This window comes from Anolis sagrei, chromosome 5 (assembly GCF_037176765.1).
Source record: "Anolis sagrei isolate rAnoSag1 chromosome 5, rAnoSag1.mat, whole genome shotgun sequence".
Taxonomy (NCBI): Eukaryota; Metazoa; Chordata; class Lepidosauria; order Squamata; family Dactyloidae; genus Anolis; species Anolis sagrei.
This window is the reverse complement of record NC_090025.1, coordinates 23,997,706-24,016,362: the sequence shown is the minus strand read 5'-3', so window position 1 is coordinate 24,016,362 and position 18,657 is coordinate 23,997,706. Positions and strand designations below refer to the sequence as shown.

General features: G+C 39.0%; 1 protein-coding gene across 3 annotated transcripts in view; it reads right to left on the bottom strand.

Moving 5' to 3' along the window:
• Positions 1-18,657, bottom strand: part of BMPR1B (bone morphogenetic protein receptor type 1B) — a 236,160-nt gene that overhangs the window by 20,404 nt on the left and 197,099 nt on the right. For all 3 annotated transcript variants that reach the window (XM_060779213.2, XM_067468601.1, XM_060779214.2), the window contains 3 exons: positions 15,798-15,954; positions 3,221-3,323; positions 2,665-2,767 (listed from right to left, as the gene is read on the bottom strand). In XM_060779213.2, the coding sequence (XP_060635196.2) occupies positions 2,665-2,767; positions 3,221-3,323; positions 15,798-15,954 (363 nt within the window). The remainder of the gene's footprint in view (positions 1-2,664; positions 2,768-3,220; positions 3,324-15,797; positions 15,955-18,657) is intronic.

Genomic DNA, 18,657 nt, shown 5'->3' with positions numbered 1-18,657 from the left:
GGAGCTCTGCCGTGGGCTGGTCCGTGAGGTCATGAAGAGTCAGAAACGACTGAATAAATGAACAACAACAACATGGTCATGTTCCAGAAGCATTCTCTCCTGATGTTTTGTCCACATCTATGGCAGGTATCCTCAGATGTTATCAGACCTCAGAACCTCTTAAGATGCCTGGCATAGATGTGGGCAAAACATCAGGAGAGAATGCTTCTGAAACATGACCATACAGCCCAGAAAACTCACAGCAACCCAGTGATTTCCGGCCATGAAAGCCTTCGACAATACATTTGTTAGTACAGTTCAGTAACTACATTGAGCTACATGAGATAAAATGTTGGAATATGAATCATTTATATCCTAGGCTAGAATACTAACCAGGACACACCCCACACAAAATGAATAAGAACTGCTCCTATTCCTGTCAGTGGGAAGAATTTCCTGTTGGACTGCAGTCCTATTTGGGAAAGAGCTTGCTTGAAGGACTCCAATAAAAGGGGAGGGGGGCTCTTTCCAAAGCCCTGCCCATTTTTTTCTCTTCCTGCAGGTTGGCAGTGTCCAGCTCCACTGCTGCAGCAAGTTCAGGCCTGACAACTGTAGGGTGTACATATATCAGACTCCATCCTTTCTCCCAGTCATCAATGCCCATCTCATTCAATCACCAGCTATACAGGCAGGGAGCCAGACATGGTGGCACCAACACTTTTGCTTATGAGGGCGTTAAATCAGTCAAGACGGATTTCTCCTCTCATCCGCCTGCAGTCTGCCTTTTCACTGGGATTTCCAGTAATATTTCTTTTTATTGTTTAAAATGGCAATGTTATATTAGGATCTGATTATTTTTCCTGCTTTCTTGTAATAAGCAGACTGCCTGACTAGCACAGGGTCTTCTTGTTCTCATCAGGAAATTTTATTTTATTTGCTGGATGAGGAGATTATTTTAATAGCAAACAACGAATGTAGCTATATTGTTGTTGCTCGTATTTATTTTTCCTTTAAAGTTTTACTCCCTGGGGGAAAAAAACCCCAAAACTTTCCTTGCCCTCATACCTAGTTAGTTATCTTGCGTCATTCTGATATATCCACATGTACACACCTCATTTCATTCTCATCTTCATAAAATGACCCATAGCAAGTTCCTGGCAAGGAAAAGCACTTTTAGAAAAAACGTGTCTCTACTTTTCTTGACATCACCTCTGTGTTTGGGTTAATTTGTAGTTCACCCACCTTTGACCTATAGCTAGAGAATCCCCTTGGACCCAAGCTCCTTTCCCACTCCCTCCTTTCTGACCTAGGGTCAAAAAGCTCCCGCATCACATATAGATTTTTCCCCCCTATTTCTCACAAGCCCCAAGACAGTTGTGCTAGAAAATTGTCTTTAGAAAAATAATTTTGCTAAATAAAGAAGGGGGGAGAAAATAAAATTGTAACATTATGTTTCTGTTTCCAGGACTTTCAGTTGGACATTCTGGGTCAGTGGCTGGTGTTAATATGCTAATGAATAGCATAAACTACTCATGTCAACATCTGTTATGCTGATGACATTTCCTCATTCACCCGAACCTTTTTGGGGAAGGGGTTTCCAGAATTCCTTTGGAAATTGTCCATTTGTTACTGAGTCTTGATAGGTTATGATACAACAAAATCTTCTCAACTATGAAGGATTTGCTATTTGGTCATTTACAAGTATCCTGACTGAGCATGGCTATAAGTAAAGTAAAGGTTTCCTCTTGACATTAAGTCTAGTTGTGTCCGACTCTGGGAGGTGGTGCTCATCTCCATTTCTAAGCTGAAGAGCCGGTGTTGTCCGTAGACACCTCCAAGGTCATGTGGCCAGCATGACTGCTTCAAGCGCTGTTACCTTCCTGCCTAAGCGGTACCTATGGATCTACTCACATTTGCATGCTTTCGAACTGTTATGTTGGTAGAAACTGGGGCTAACAACTCCCCAGATTTGAAACACTGACCTTTCGATCAGTAAGTTCAGCAGCTCAACAGTTTAACCCGTTGCACCACCGGTGGCTCCTATACAAGACTATACATATAGCTAAAACAGAAATTACACATACAGAAGTGGACAGAATGACACAAGCATGGTACCAGTAGTGAATGGTACCAAAGAGGGCATTTTTTAAAAATGAACCGTTGCACTAAAACCTAACTCCAATTGTTAGTCCCAAATCTATTGGGTAAACATAATGGATATTCCACTGATTCAATGGGTGAAACCTGTTGGGACTATCAACTGGATCTAGGCTCTAATGTTTCATAGGGACAGGCCTACCTTAACAAAACTGCTTTTGCCACAAACAAACAAAAAAAATTTAGGGAATCTCACATTCAGGCTCTTAATGAATGTAAGTATCTCAGTTCTTAAGAAAAAAACACATTCAGGCCTCTAAAACAATCAATAAACTGGGTAACAATTAATGCAAGTATTTCTGTTTTTCAAAATATATAATACATATCCTTTTACTTGGCTTAGTAGCACCAAGCTGTTTCTCTTCAGAAAACCTTCCTAGAAGCATTTTGGCTGAATGAACAAGAGGTGTGTGCAGAGTGCTTACATTAAATGTCATCACCATGGCCAAAGAACTCTTCCTTACAAGCTCTATTTTTTAAAAAAGAACAATATGCAGCCTGGAAGCTAATATTTGAATCCTCTGTTACCTCGACCTTCCAGTGGTGGCAGAGTAGGGTGCAGATCTTTGTTACAGAAATTTTGATCTGTGCAGCAGGCGATCAATCGTCTTGGTTGGGACAGTGGCGTGTCCTGAAATAAGGAGAGTTATGAATATGTGTTGCACTAAAGCTTAAATATTTTGAAAAAGCAAATAATATTATCAGTCTTGGACTGTGTTACTTCAGAATGTATGTATATATGCATTTGTGTATGTAACATTCCCACTTTTCTCCCAGGATGGATTCAAGGAACCAAATAATCAATGCTGGACTATCTCTTGCTGATCTTATGTCCAATCCAGTATTTTCTGTAAGATATGTGTCATTTCTCAAACATAGTAACCTAACTGAATAGACTATCGGACAATATAATAATCAAGAGTCTGGCCTACATACTAGTCTTTTTTTATGACAGAGGTTCGCTGTAAGTGTAAAGTAGAACAATGTATCACTATTATGTTCACCCATAATATAAAACTCTATATAGGTTAAGTCACAAATAAAACAATAGAAAGATCATATCTATTACAGATCATATTCTTACCCGGCACTGGAAATCAGAGCCTTCCAATCCTATACAGCCTGTGGTGAAAGTCTGCCCTCCAGAGTCATCATCTTCTACCATGGCAAAACAGTAGCCATCAGTACTGAATACAGAAAAAGAGAAACAGAAATTATCTACTTCATTTAACTAGAATGTCTCATAAGTCTCCTGATATTGTTTATAATTCACATATCATTTTGTATTGAAAATCTATTAAAAAAATTAATTCAACATATTTATTTTGAAAGACTTGTTATATGTTACAGGATGCAAAACAAGCCATTATCTCTACTGTTTCCACTAACCTCTCTGGCACCCTCTGGGAGAAGGCTCAAGAGTGTGCCTAAACCCAACTGCTAGACCATATGTGTCAAATCCAAGGCACAGTGGGCTGGATTTGGCCCACGGGCACCCTCTGGGAGAAGCCTCAAGTGTGTGCCTAAACCCAACTGCTAGACCATATGTGTCAAATCCAAGGCCCGTGGGCCAAATCCAGCTCACCATGCCATTTTATGTGGCCCTCGAGATTCTGGATTACAACTCTTGTATTCTTTATCATTAGACATCATGAATACAGCTGATGGGAGTTGTGATACAGCGACATCTGAAAAGCTGCAGATTGTTCTGTTTAGTCGGGGGAAGTGAGGTTTGGATTTATATACAAAGCTTGTGAATATGATATCTGACTTTAGAATGTCCTTTAGCCATTTCCCAATCTCAGAGCTACAAGTGCTGATAGGTGTCAATTTCTATTATCCTTAGTCCACATGAGGGATAATAAAAATGATGGGATTTGTAATTGAACAATACTTGGGGACTGAGATTGAATAAGAACTAAAGAGCACTGACCACTATGTAAAAAAAAATTATAGTTCGTTGATAGTACTCGTCCGCACTTTGATTGATTGTTATGACAGATAGCCGGTCAGGAGGTTCCACTGCGTTTTAGGAATTTTATAATTTTCTATGTTTTATAGATGTATCAATGAGATTTTTATGCACGGTTGATTATGTCATTCTATTTATACTTATGTATTGTTGCCTTCATGTGGCACTTGGAGTGCTTCTGTAAGCCACCCCGAGTCCCTCTGGAGAGATGGCGGTGGGGTACAAAAAAAAGATTATTAGTTGGCCCTCTGTATCCACTGATTCTCCTTAGACTCAATGGCCCTTTAAAGTTGATTTGGCCCCCCATGAAAATGAATTAGACACCCCTGTGCTAGACAAAACCGAACTAAACACTCTGAACCCACTTTTGAAGGCCCAGCTAGCACTTACTTAAATCCTGTTGATTCAACTGATCTACTCTGGTTTGAAATAGCAATTTGATTTAGGTCCTTGCAGCACACCAGTTTTCATCTCAATTACTACCATGTGGTACATATCACTAATGTTTGGATTGTTAAAGAGATTGTATACTTTTAGCTTTCGTAAATATGCACACAATTATATATGAGTACTAAGATGCACATAACACATACCATGTTCTTAAGGAAAGATAGTATCCATCCCCATTTCTTCGAATGTTCATAATTTTTACATCTCTACCTTAGCTAGACCCTAAGTCCATCTATCATAAATCTCCCCTGACAGAAAAAGGATAAACTGAGCAAACTCCACAAGTCCAACAATGACCTAGTTATTTTATACCATTTGGTACTTTTAAACTATATATCTTAAAAACCTGGGCACAAATTAACTTTTGTTGAACATTACTTGTTTACTTATAATAGAGAAGCTGCAGTTGTAAATTACTTCTGCTGTATTCTCATGCAATACATTTAGTTAATTCAAATAACACAATTGACTCTGTGAGTACCAACTATTGCAATTCCATTACAAGTTCAGGAAAGAATGATCGAAAGAACAGCCAAGAAGAGACTGAAAAGCATCCATTAGGGTGGTATATTATATTATGTTACATTTTATTTATTTTGCATGGTGCCATTCATCCATATCAATGAGCAAAGATAATTGAGGTACATAGCAACAGAACAATGGATAGAAATTAAGTCCAAGCTATTTGGCAGATCAGCTCTCCCTGTATGAGCCAGCTTGGGATCTAAAGTCGTTAGAAGTGCTTCTCTCAATTTCACCACCACAACCATAACTGGTTATCTTCTTCCAAAAATCTGCTCTGGGAGGTTGTGGATCTTTAGGGAAATAGGGCTTAGGAGATGGGGAATTGGTGAAAATTTACACTTTCCCCCTTTGCAGGTGGAAACTGAATCCCTTTCCCGTAGTAAACTTGAAACACCTTAATTCACTGAAATATGAATTTTACTGAATTTAGAGCATAGATTTTATTTATTTATTTTTTATTTTGCATATTTGTATTTTGTCCTTCTCACCCCAGGAGGGTGACTCAGTGCAGCTTCATAACAGGCATTCATTCAATGCCAACAACAGTAATAAATAATAACAGCAATTAAAACAATTCATTAAGGCATTAAATTACTAAAACATTTGTTTAAAATCATGCAGGTTTAAAATCATAGATCCTGCATGGTTACTAAGAACTACTTGAGGTAAGTTTAATCAAGCCAAGTTACATAATGATTTAAATCTTCCTGAAGTAGTAAAATGGGGTTCTTGAGCAAACACACACAAGACTTCACTGCAACTAAAAGGAGCTTTTACAGACTTCAATGCAAAATATCTGCAGGCCCCAGTCATTCTGCCTTAAAGTGTTTATTGTTGTAAGAGAGAAACTGTGAAATTAAGAAGTTGTCTTTGGTATTCTCCATACACATGTTAGGCAATTGGTTAACTTATCTGTGTATCTTCCCAGAGTTTACACAAACATGTTTATGATGATGTATTGTTGAAGGCTTTCATGGCCAGAATCACTTGGTTGCTATGAGTTCCAGCAGCATTATCTTCCAACATTTTACCTGAATTTGTGGCTGGCATCTTCAGAGGTTCTGTTGGCAGTGAAGCAAGTGGTGTGTGTACTATGTATATGTATATATGTATGTGTGTATGTTTCTGTGTGTGTATGTGTGTATATATGTGTGTGTGTGTGTGTGTGTGTGTGTGAAATGTCCAGTGTGGGGAAAGAACCATTGTGCATTTAAAGCAAGTGTGAAGCTTGAATTAGCATTTGAGTAGCCATGAAGTTTGCAAAGGCAACCAGTGAGGGTCTCTACGTAGAAGTAGCCTGGTGTTTGTTGCCTGGAGGCATTCTCTGTTTGGAAGGTGTTAACTGGCTCTTAAGTGGAAGGAAACCAATAGTCAGACAACCAGATAATGAGAACAACAATCTCCATGAACCTTTTACATCTACTGAATTGGAAACAGCTCTCAATAAATGTAAAAATGGCAAAGCAGCTGGTATGGATGATCTACGGATGGAACAAATTATGAACTTTGACCCAAAAGCAAGGTGTTGGCTGCTAAAGCTGATGGAAAATTGCATTGCATCCTGTCAGATCCCTAAAATCTGGGGGAAAGCAAGAGTCATAGCCATTTGGAAACCAGGCAAAGACTGCAATGATCCAAAAAGCTATAGACCAATTGTTGTGCCATCTCTAGAAAGTTCTGGAGAGACTTTATTTTGCATAGAATTATGGAAAAAAATAGGCCCAGCTGGTTTCAGGGAAAGCAAAAGCTAAAGCTGCACATAACAAGTGCTGTACCTGACTCAACACATAGAAGATGGTTTTGAAAGGCAACAGATTACAGGAGCTGTCTTCATAGACCTGTCAGCAGCATATGATACTATAAATCATCACCTTCTCCTGAGGGGAAAAAATCACAAAGGACTAACACCTCACCCACTTCATAGCAAATCTGCTACAACACAGGAGCTTTTTTGTTGAGTTCCAGGGCTAGAGAAACAGATGGCGAAAACAGAAGACAGCCTGCCTCAGGGTAGCGTGCTTGCTCAATCAATGCTTAACATCTACACAAATGATCAGTCACTGCCAGAAGAGACAGTTTCAGCTAAACTGACGATCGTGCCATCACTGCTCAAACAGGGACCTTGAAATGGTTGAAGAGAAGCTCTCCAAAGCTTTAGGTGCTCTTACTGCCTATTACAGGGAAAACCAGCTGATCACTAATCCATTTAAAACACAGCCTTGTGCTTTTTATCTTAAGAACAGACAAGCATCTTGAGCTCAGAGGAATTACCTGGGAAGGAATTCCACTTGAGCATTGCAGCACACCAAAATACCTGGGAGTCACCCTGGACCATGCTCTGACTTATAAGAAGTACTGCTTGAATATCAAGCAAAAAGTGGGTGCTAGCAAATAATATCATATGAAAGCTGTCTGGCACAACATGGGGATCACAACTAGATACAATGAAGACATCTGCGCATTGCTACTCTGCTGCTGAATATGTATGTATGGAATACATTGTACCACATTAAAACAGTGGAAGTGGCTCTTAATGAAACATGCTGTATTCTCACAGGATGTCTACGCCCTACACCATTGGAGAAATTATACTGTGTAGCTGGTATTGAACCACATGACATCCATCGGGAAGTAGCAGCCAATAGTGAAAGGACCAAGGCAGTGACATCTCCAGTCCATCCCCTGTTCGAATATCAGCCAGCACACCAACGACTTAAATCAAGAAATAGATTTTTTAGATATACAGAGACAGTTGCTGAAACACCTCAGTAAGCGAGAGTCCAAAAGTGGCAGGCTAAAACTCAGAACCTCAATCAATGGCTGATACCAAATGAGAGTCTCCCTCCTGGGCACACAAAAAACTGGGCAACTTGGAAGGCACTGAACAGATTGCGCTATGGCACCACGAGATGCAGAGCCAATCTTAAGAAATGGGGCTACAAAGTGGAGTCAGCCAGCATGCCAATGGCTTAAGTCAAGAACAGTTTCCTAAGATCAAGATAGATACTGCAGGAACACTTCAGAAAGCGAGAATCCAAAAGTGCAGGTTAAAACCCAGTACCTTAATCAGTGGCTTAGACCGAATGAGAAACTCTCTCCTGGGCACACAGAAAAATGGGTGACCTGGAAGACACTGAACACCACGAGACACAGAGCTAATCTTAAGAAATGGGACTACAAAGTTGAGTCCATAACATGCGAATATGGAGAAGAGCAAAGCACAGGCCACCTACTAAAATGCAGCCTTGATCCCTGCCACATGCATAATGAAGAATTTTCCTACAGGAACACTAGAGGCACTCCAAGTGGCCAGCTTCTGGTCACAAGACATTTAGCATAATGCCAAGTTTTTTAAAATTTTTGTTTGTGTTTTTAAATACATGGTACTTGCACACTCAATTCGCTTCTGACACAATAAACAAATAACTGGCTTGATTCTGGTATTGTTTTTAATACTGGTAACCAGATTTTGTTCATTTTCATGGTTTTCTCCTTTCTGTTGAATTTGTCATTGTGCTTTTGGATTTCAGTGATTTCTCTGTATAGTCTGACATAATGGTTGTCAAAGTGGTCTAGAATTTGTGTTCTCAAATAATAATTTGTGTTCAGGTTGGTTTATCATGTGCTCTGCTATGGCTGATTTCTCTGGTTGAATTAGTCTGCATTGTCTTTTGTGTTCTTTGATTTGTGTCTGTCCGCTGCATTTGGTGGTCCCTATGTAGACTTGTCCATAGCTAAACAGTATACAGGAGACTCCTGCACAGCAACAGATGCCAGCCACAGATGCAGGCATAACATTAGGAGAAATGGCTGCTGGAACATAGCCATACAGCCCAAAAAACTCACAGCACCCCATGATGATGATGATGATGAGGAGGAGGAGGAGGAGGAGGAGGAGGAGGAGGAGGAGGAGGAGGATTTTTTATTATCGTACCAAAATTTACACAAGTGATGGTAATACTAGCAGAATAGATATTTCAAGATAGTAAAAGCCAGTAATCCAGAAAGGGTAAAGACACATACTTCATTTTCAATTCAAAACTGAGTTGGCTATGTTGTAGCTGAATTGAATCTATTCTTTAAATGTTTCCACACATACACACATTTTTAGCTTCATTTGAAAAAAAAAAGGTAAAATATGAAAGTATGTACTTAAACCTCAATTGGATCTGTATTGTTTTCCTACAGTTTTCAGCTTTTGAATGTAATAATTAAGAAAACAGAGGTTTGGTGTGTCATGTTTCACTGGCAAAAGTAAATTTTACAGCCAAGGAAAACACCTGAAATTCCTTTTGCTTGAAACGGAAATGCTTACAGACTCTGAAATAGAAGGTATTGTTTCAATTAAAGATTACCTAGTCCAAGAAGGTGATTTTAAGAGAGACCTTTATTAAATGTCAAAAGAGAGGGATTGAGGCCAGTAGTTTTCCACAGTTCAGGCAGTCGTCCTTATTGAGGAATGGCCCATTTTTGACTCCTGGTTAAAGAACAACTTTTCCTTTCTAGAGATTCAACAGAAATGGGCAAATGTTTCCCCTTCCCAGCATAATTATTGTGCATACTGAGTGGGCGAAAAGCTAGGACTGTGGTTTGCTACACCAGAGATGGTTGCACTCCATATTTGAGGTAGGTGAATAACCTTTTTTGTATGAACTGATACCCAGGGGTTGTGGTAATAGATGGAACCAGAAATAAAATAAGAGGAATGATTTTTTCCTTCTTTCTCTTTATCACTTTTCTTCTCTCCCTGTACCAGAGGCAGGAACTTTCAAAGCATTTCGTTCTGTCTTTTTCCAAGTAGCTCTATTTCCATTTCAGTAAGAAACTCAATGGTCAGAAGTAGGTTAAGCTATGGTAAAAGTCTAATCTTAGCAAATTTTGAAGGCCTTCTTAGGGTGAGTCAAAACCTTGGGACATCCTCCTACTGGAAATGCAAATACCTCAATCAGAAGCCTACTACATATAACATTCGTGCATTACAACTGACCCATGCTCCTTGTGAGTAGGTGTCACATGACCCCAATAAGAGATCACAATTTCTCCTCATCCCTTTTAAAAAGTGCCTTGCAGACTAAAATGGTGAGATCATGTTATCATATATGACCTTGAGTGTTTGGATTGGGTGTTACTCTCAACTAACTACAAAATCAATGTTGTAAACATTGTAATCTCTATTAGTCTGCAATACTGAAACTTAGTATCACTCTGCTTTGACAAATACTGACAAGAACACAAGAGCACAAATGAATCAAACACCTATCTAGCATTCTGCCAATGGAAATCCAACAAGCAGGGTATGAGAGGAATTGTACTTCTATAGCAGAGATTATACTTTTCATCTAGATTGCCCTAGCTTCTATGCCTAGGTTCATCTGTAGATCCTTCTTGAAGCCTTGAACAGCTGCCGTCAGTCAGAATTAATAATACTGACCTAGATGGACCAATGTTCTGGCTTCACATAAAACAGATTTTTATATTCCTGGACTCCTGTTTGTGTTCCCTAGCAACTAGTATATAAAGGTAAGAGCATACTGTCTCCAATATGGGAAGAAATGTAACAATTGTGAATGAAAATAATTGACTCCCTTATCCTTTATCCATTTTTCTAATGGCTTCCATGTGACAACTACCACACTTTGAGGCAGCAAATTCTATGGCTGACATATTGTCTATGTGAAAAGCACTTCCTTTAGCTTAATTGGGTTACTGCAGATTCTAGGACTATGGAAAAGGGAAGGCCGGTTAGATCTTCCTATCTGTTTTCTCCACATCATGTGTAATTTTATATGACCTCTATCAAGTTTCATGTAAATGAGGAAAAGGAATATTTCTTCCACACATCTCTGTTCCCTGGGTATTGAGTAAGGCCCATGTGATAGTTTTGATTACTATATTCCCCTTGACTAAAGAAATGTTTAATTTCTCAGGCCAGGCACTTGAATTGAATCCATATCTTCCACATAGCTACAATCCTGGTAATATGTAACTTAAATACAGACAAAGAAAAAAAACTTGTGTTGGATTGCATGAAAATCTCGTTAGTGGAATGGTTCTTACAAATTTATTTCCTCCTGTGGTGTGGTTAAATGAACATTAGATTTGTTGAATTCAGCAAATGAGTAGTTCTGAAACCCAATTTGAATGGTGTCAGTACTATTCATGCAAACTCTTTATTCAGTTGTGTTGGCAACAGTGTTACTTTAAAGTCTTTAAGAACCATGGACACACAAGAAAGGACATTGCATTGTAGGCCAGTTGCTTTGCTTGCAGAATGACCATCTATGACTTAATATTGAATCAGTTCTCCTTTGCTTGGTGTATTCCTGGATGTCAGCAGAACAGAGAGTAACCTTAGTCTTTCTCATGGACAAACAAGAAAGCATTAGTCCATATCCTTTTCCCAATAAAGGGAAAGAGTTGTTACCAGTTGACGCAGCTCCTGAATATACAAAGCTTTGAATTTGCTTTAGATGTTTACAGAGATGAGGTGTATTATTAACCGTAAGGGAGAAAGGCCCTGAAGTAAACTTAATCTCTCTTGTTTCTTTTATCTACTCTTACTGCTTTCATAGACAATCCTATTATGGCAATTATACTATGGGCACTATGAAAACCTACAAGTGGAGAAAGATTTTCCACATCATACTGAAATCACTACAGCAGAATTAGTTTTCAGAACTCAAGTTTTATTCTTATTGTACTTGAGATTGTTCAACACACACTTCTCCAATCTTTTTAAGCAACTGTAAATACCTCGCTTGTAGAAGTCTACAGATTGCTCCAAAAGCCATGTTGTGACTTTGGAAATCAGAGTCCCATCATCTGAAAAATATTTGCCCTTCAAAAATAACTTCATTGTTGGAAAGAGGTGGAAGTCCGATGGCGTGAGGTCGGGTGAATAAGGGGGATGCAGTAGAATTTCAAAGCCACGGGAGCATGCTTCCATTTGGGCAACATGTGAGTTGTGAACTGGTGAATTGTCTTGCAGATGGCCAACACCTTTGGTGAGCAATCTATGTCTCTTGGTTTTGATTGCCTCTCACAATTTCCACAGCAGTGAAGCACAGTATGTCCCAGTGATTATGGTACCCTTTGCTAGAAATTCTATCAGTACTATTCAGTGCTCGTCCCCAAATACTGTGAGCATGACCTTGCCTGCCAAAAGTTGGGCACGTGCCTTCTTTGGAGGCGGTGAGTCATAATGCTTTCATTGCATCGACTGGACTTTAGTCTCAGGGCATAGTGGAGGAGCCAGCTTTCATCCTGTGTGATTAGTCTGTTGTAAAAGTCCTCCTAGTTTCCATGGCACATAGTCAATAGACCCTAAGAACATTCAACTTTCTGTTTCTGGAAAGATGTGAGCAGCTGGGAGACCCAGCAAGCAGATACCTTATGCATGTGAAGATGGATGATTTTGTTTTCATGGACCCCACACTAATTTTGACATTTTGGTCTAAGTGATGAATTGTTATGCAGCGATTTTCTAAAATGGCGACCTCCACTTGCTGGATAGTGTGTTCATCAATAGCAGAGTGGGATCACCCTGGCATTGGAGCTGTTTGCACCAAAGTCCAACCACATTTGATTTGACAATGCCAGTTCTTAACTACATCATATGATGAGGAATCATCACTATAAACCTCTTTCATCTCATTGAATGTCCCCTTTGGTGTGAGGGCATTCAAGTAAAGGAACTTGATGAGTGATCTGTATTCCACTGGGTCCATTATCAAACCTCACACCACTTGTAAAATCAAGACCATTATCAGTTCTGAGTTGTAGACTGGTATGTAACTTATAGAGACTTTATCATTACACATGTGCAGTTTTGGCATCCTGTGATAAATAGAAGTGGGTCAGGGAAAATCTTTAATGAATGCCCACATCGTTGTGTTGTAACATGGTTCTGTATTTCTTTGAAAAAAGCAGTTGCCTTTATGTGGCTTTTGATAAACAAACACAGAGACAGAGATTGAACAGCTGAACATATTATTTCTATCAGTGCCTGAAAAATAAATGTAATTGGGAGGGGAGAGGGTTATGGAAGTATTTTCTAATTATGATAAATGTATGCATTGAGAATATAATCTTTTTTCATTTCCTTTGATTTAAAAATGAAAGGAGGCATGTCTCTCTCCAAATCACTACAATTTTCTCAGTCTCTGGTAGTTTTCTGATTTCAATACCAATCTTTATGTGATAAAACTAAATCTCTCAATTCTGGATCCACAGTATTACTGGGAGAGACAATAGTTTACTTTGAATAGTATACGGAAAGAGAAGTTCTATAAACATAAGGTTCCAGATTTGCTCCCTAGTGTCTCCATCCAAAATACTCAAGGAATGTTCATACGTTACGTCCAACAGAGACCCAATTTGTGTCCTCATGTACACAGATTATTAGACTTTATATTGGTAAAAATGTGACAGAAAGAAGGTATGCATATATATTGTCACGTGTGAAAAAACTATTTGTGTACAATCTCAACAATCTGTGTATACACAGATTTTGCCTGTGCACACTTCAATAGTTTTTTTAAAAGCACCCATTATGTCTCTTGGCAACATCAAAGCTCTATTATACAGAGCTGTGCATAAAGGACCAGCAAATAAACCTCTGTTTGGAGCTTCCCAGGTGCAGAGCACATTCTCAGAGGCGATTAAAGTTTCAAAAGGCTGAGGGCCAACATAACCTTTTACAAGGCTAGGTTTAGGGAACCCCTTCAAAAGCGTTCACCTCTCCTAGAGAAAGGTCCTTGTTAATCAATCAGTCCTCCAAACACCTGTGTACTCAGCCACCACCTCCTTCAGATAGGCTGACAGTATTTACATGTCCTTTGTGATGATGTAGGTTAAAAGGAAACCCAACACCATGGCCCCAAGAAACGACTCAGGTCTGCGTGATTCAAACTAAGCTGAACTTGCAGACATGAAACAAATCGTCTTGCCCTTCTGAAATTCAAGTTGCAAAGCAACCATTTTGGGAGAGGAGGGAAAACAACTAACTGGTCATTTTCAGTTGGAAAATAGCCAAGCAAATTATGCAGCCCAATAAATATTTGCAGTTGGCTAACTGTTACTATTTACACATGTCAGAGTAATCCCCTTACTCAGTTCAAAAAAGAACAATGGGGATAGCTAAAATTACTACATTATCTTATATAAGAACTGGCAAATGCACAAAAATCTGGAAGCAACTATAACCAATTTTGAGATATTAAAATGATAAGATCGGAAAAATTGCCAAGAAAAATGATGTATCTGAATATAACTGTTCAGGTGTCTCTGACAAATGGGTACAAGCTCATAAATAAAACATCAATTTAATGATTCCCTTCACTGTGGAAGTCAGCAGCATGTACTAATTTTCCAAAGAAACAACCATGTTAGTTTGTTGCACCAAAATCTATAAACGGTCCTTTGATACTTTTAAAGGCTACTATATGATTGTATGCAACAATAAATCAAATGCAAGAATTGTTACCTAAAGGTTCAGGGGCATGTACATGTATGTACACAGATATACAACTTTGGATAATGTTCTCTGCGCTTATTGGATAATACATTGGGTTCCCCCATATTATGTGCCAAAAGTGTGTGTTATTCCAGACCTCCCCAAGTGTTCTTTTAGAGGTCATCCACATGGCTTCTATAAGGTAAGTCCTCCTGGTGGGGAACAGAAAAGCAGATGGGGTCCACCATACTCCCACAGCCAATGGAAAAGCTGGACCCCCTAAAAAGTAATTCCAGTTAGACTATCCCCAGCCAGGGGTACAAAGCCAATCCTTGTACATGATGCCTGTAAACTGAAAAAAACATTATCTCCAAGAGAAAGTGGATGGAAGATAAATTCCCAAATGTTATGTAGCACAAAATCAAGCAAATAAACATGTAAAAGTGTAACCCTTCTCTGCCCGATCATAATTATATGACCTATGTCAGCCAGTTAGTAACAGAGGAAAATTCTCTTCTTTAAGTCCATTCAACCTTCCTATCTTTTTCAGCCCTCAAAGTGCCAGGCTAATGTGAACAGCATCAATAATTTCAAATTAATACTTCCTATAACATGGAAGTTGTTTGGCCATGATGCTAGCAAGAACTCTAAAAGTCATATGGCCAATAACAGAGACCTATCACATGACACCTTCCCTGCCTACTACACACTACTTGGCTGTGTCAGGGTAGAGACGCAGGCGACAACTAATGGCTACCCTCCCAGCCATTACATGACTATGTCAGCAGGAGGGAAGCAGCTGAGGACTGTCCAGCTATGTTCTGATGGCTGGAGGAATATTTGGTTGCTTCCTACTCCCCTGAGTTTTCAAAGACATTCCAGCAATAGGAATGTCTTTGAATTATTGAATTATTGTCTTAATAATTCTTTATGCTGTTATTAGAAGAAGGGTTATTATAAGAGGAATGATCACAGATGTAAGAAGAAAAGATTAACTTTAATCCCCATGATTCCAGTCACTTCTCTAACTTTCTGCAACTATTTAATATTACGAACTAAATCATGTGACACCAAATTATGTTTAGAACATAGTATGGCCTAAATCACCAGTGGGGAACAAAAACCCAATACCTGGGAGGCTTCAGCTTCTTACCATTAGTGTAAAATAAGGGACGCTGCGAGTCTCATTGAAAGTCATTTAAGCTAAATGATCTTGAAGAATTAGAATATGTAACTTCTATGAAGCATTGTTCCACCAACCTGCAGGTGTTGTTTTTTGAGTTTTCAGGACAGTAGTGATGGCAGTGACACCACAACATCTTCTGGGGAGGGGTAGCTGTACTTCCACCATCTTCTTTCCTGGGTTCCATGTTCACTTTCCCAGAACTCCTCAAGGGTCTGCTGTCTAGGAAGTTTCCTGCAGAAGAAATTAAACGAAGTAAGAAATCAGTAACTAGGCTGAGATGCTAAGTATTTTTTTCCTATATCAATTTGTGAAAGATCAAAAGCTATTAATCTGTAGCTAAATCAGCAGAATGCATTCACTGATGGTTGAAGTACCACAAAGGAGTAAAATGAATACAATCTTTTGTCAGATATGAGCTTTTCTGACCTTGCAAGGAGCATGCTTTAAATCTATATTTTAAGAAATAGCTTAATGACACTTGTCAAACATTCAACCAATTGTTGTAGCAATGAAATATAATATAATAATATAGATTGCAAACCTTTTGTTTAAAATATAACTTACGTATGGATCAACCTCATGTATTAGATAGGGAGCCCCTGGTGGTGCAGTGAGTTAAACCCTTGTGCTGACAGGACTGCTGACTGACAGGTCAGTGGTTCGAATCCGGGGAGATTGAGTTGAGCTCCCTTTTTCAGCTTCAGCTCCCCATGGAGGGACATGAGAGAAGCCTCCCACATCCCACAAGGATGGTAAAACATCAAACATCCATCCATCCCCTGGGCAACGTCCTTGCAGACAGCCAATTTTCTCACACCCGGGCTGCCCGGGCATAAAAAAAGGCCAGAAGTTGCACCAAGGCAGAGAGAAAAGAAAGGATCAGTGTTTGGTCTTTTAGATTATCCTGGTATGGACTAGGCTTTTGCTTTTACCACTCTACTATGATAAGAGTTAAACTACAGTCCTTTCACTGACCCATGGATAAGTGAACCCAGGTATTGGAGGCTGATTTTTTGACCAATTTTTTTAGGTTTATCCATGAGTATACAAGGCATATAGAACACTACTACAAATGTACAACTCTTAAGGCTTCTTGGGAGGGAAAAACAAAATGTCATCTATACAAAAATAGGAAATCAGAGTTGAGTGTTGTAACAAATAAGCGAATATAAGCTTTGGTCTACAAGTAGCCACTATTATTTGATTTTAAACAATCTTAATAGTACTTCTTTTAGTGGTATCTTTCTGCTTCTCTGTCCCCTTTCCCTTTTGGGTGGATTATTTTTGGGTTAGGGTATTTTAAAATCTAGCCTACACAGCACAACTTAACATCAACAGATGTTCACTTTCTGGGTCAGTGGAACAGAGCCTTTTAAAACTAAGTCCCTTTTCAGCAAAAAGGGGTTGTGACTGAATAACATTGTTATTCATGGACAGAGAATGAACTTTTCAAAATGTTCTAGGCAGAGGTTTTAGACATCTGGCTCATGGAGAGACAACGTTACTTTAAAAAAATAAAGATTTTTTTTTTAAAAAAATACTGGATTCTATTTTCATCTACTTTGATATTTTTATAGAATTCACAAAGTTTTTCCACCTCCTGCAGCTGATGGAGTCATCAAGTTAAATCTTTCCTCCTCTTTCTTACTCTCTTTCACATATGCAACCCAGAGCAAATAATCTGGAATGTGACTGGGTGAATAGAGCTTCATGGATAGAAATTTTAACGGCAAAATAAATACCTCTTACTTAAATCAACGGGGCTTAAATGTACTTAAAATGGGCTTCCGTGCATTGTTATACATAATCATCATCATTTACTAAATGATTAAGTTCCACTCCCCAAAACACTTCCTTAAAAAGAAAAAAAATCAGGATATACCCTGCAGTAGTGCTGAATGAACACAATCAGCCCACTGATTGCATCTGAACAAGCTGAATTGCATCCTAAAAATGATTGTTTTTATGAGAAAGGGAAGTATTAATTGTTTTAACACCCTATATTTTTCAGGCATCAGATAAAAGAACTTCCACAGGATATTTTGGAAACTAACCAACAATAGAACTACAACACAACATGGAAAGTGCCATACATTATATCTCTCAAAATGCAAATCTAATCTACATACTATACTTCAGAAAGATGCAGTCAAACCAAAGTTTTGTTGACATGGCTTTATTTGAAATAGCCTGCACTGGATGGAAGACTAGCTTTCTGCCACTCCACAGACCCCATTAAGATAAAATTGAAATTGTTCTTACAAGAGAATGAAAACTCTCTGCAATTCAGGGTGAAACATCTGGAGCAAGAGTAGGATTTCAAAAAAAGCTTCAACATTGCAAGTACACTGCTACTAAAGCAACAGTCAAATATCCTCCATGTTTCCACCTCCCCCTGGATAATAAACACTTCATTAGATTTCTGTGCTCTTCCTTTAGGACAGGGGTGGGGTTCATAGTGTCCTGCAGATGTTGAATTACAACTTCCACCATTCCTCACCATAGGTTGTTTGCTTGGCCTGCTGGGACTTGAAGACCAACAACAAAGCTTATATGGCCACCTTGTAGGGGTGTATAAGCACTAGATTCCTCCATTAGAAGCAGAGTGGATTAGAATGGTTATTTCAGCCCTACAATTCACTAAATCAGAGTTCCTCAAACTGCGCTCCTCCAGACTTTTGGACTTCAACTGCCACAATTCCTAAATGCTGAGCTTTCTGGGAGCTGAAGTCCAAAACACCTGGAGGAGCACAGTTTGAGAAATGCTGTTCTAATTCTAATACCTGGAGGACTACATGATTCCCACTTTTGCCTTAGAACAGTCAGGAATTTTGGGAGTTGAAGTCCAAAGCATCTGGAGAACCAAATGCTGGGAACCACCACCTTAGAACAAACACATATACAAAGTAAAATGCAGATGACACACAACTCTAC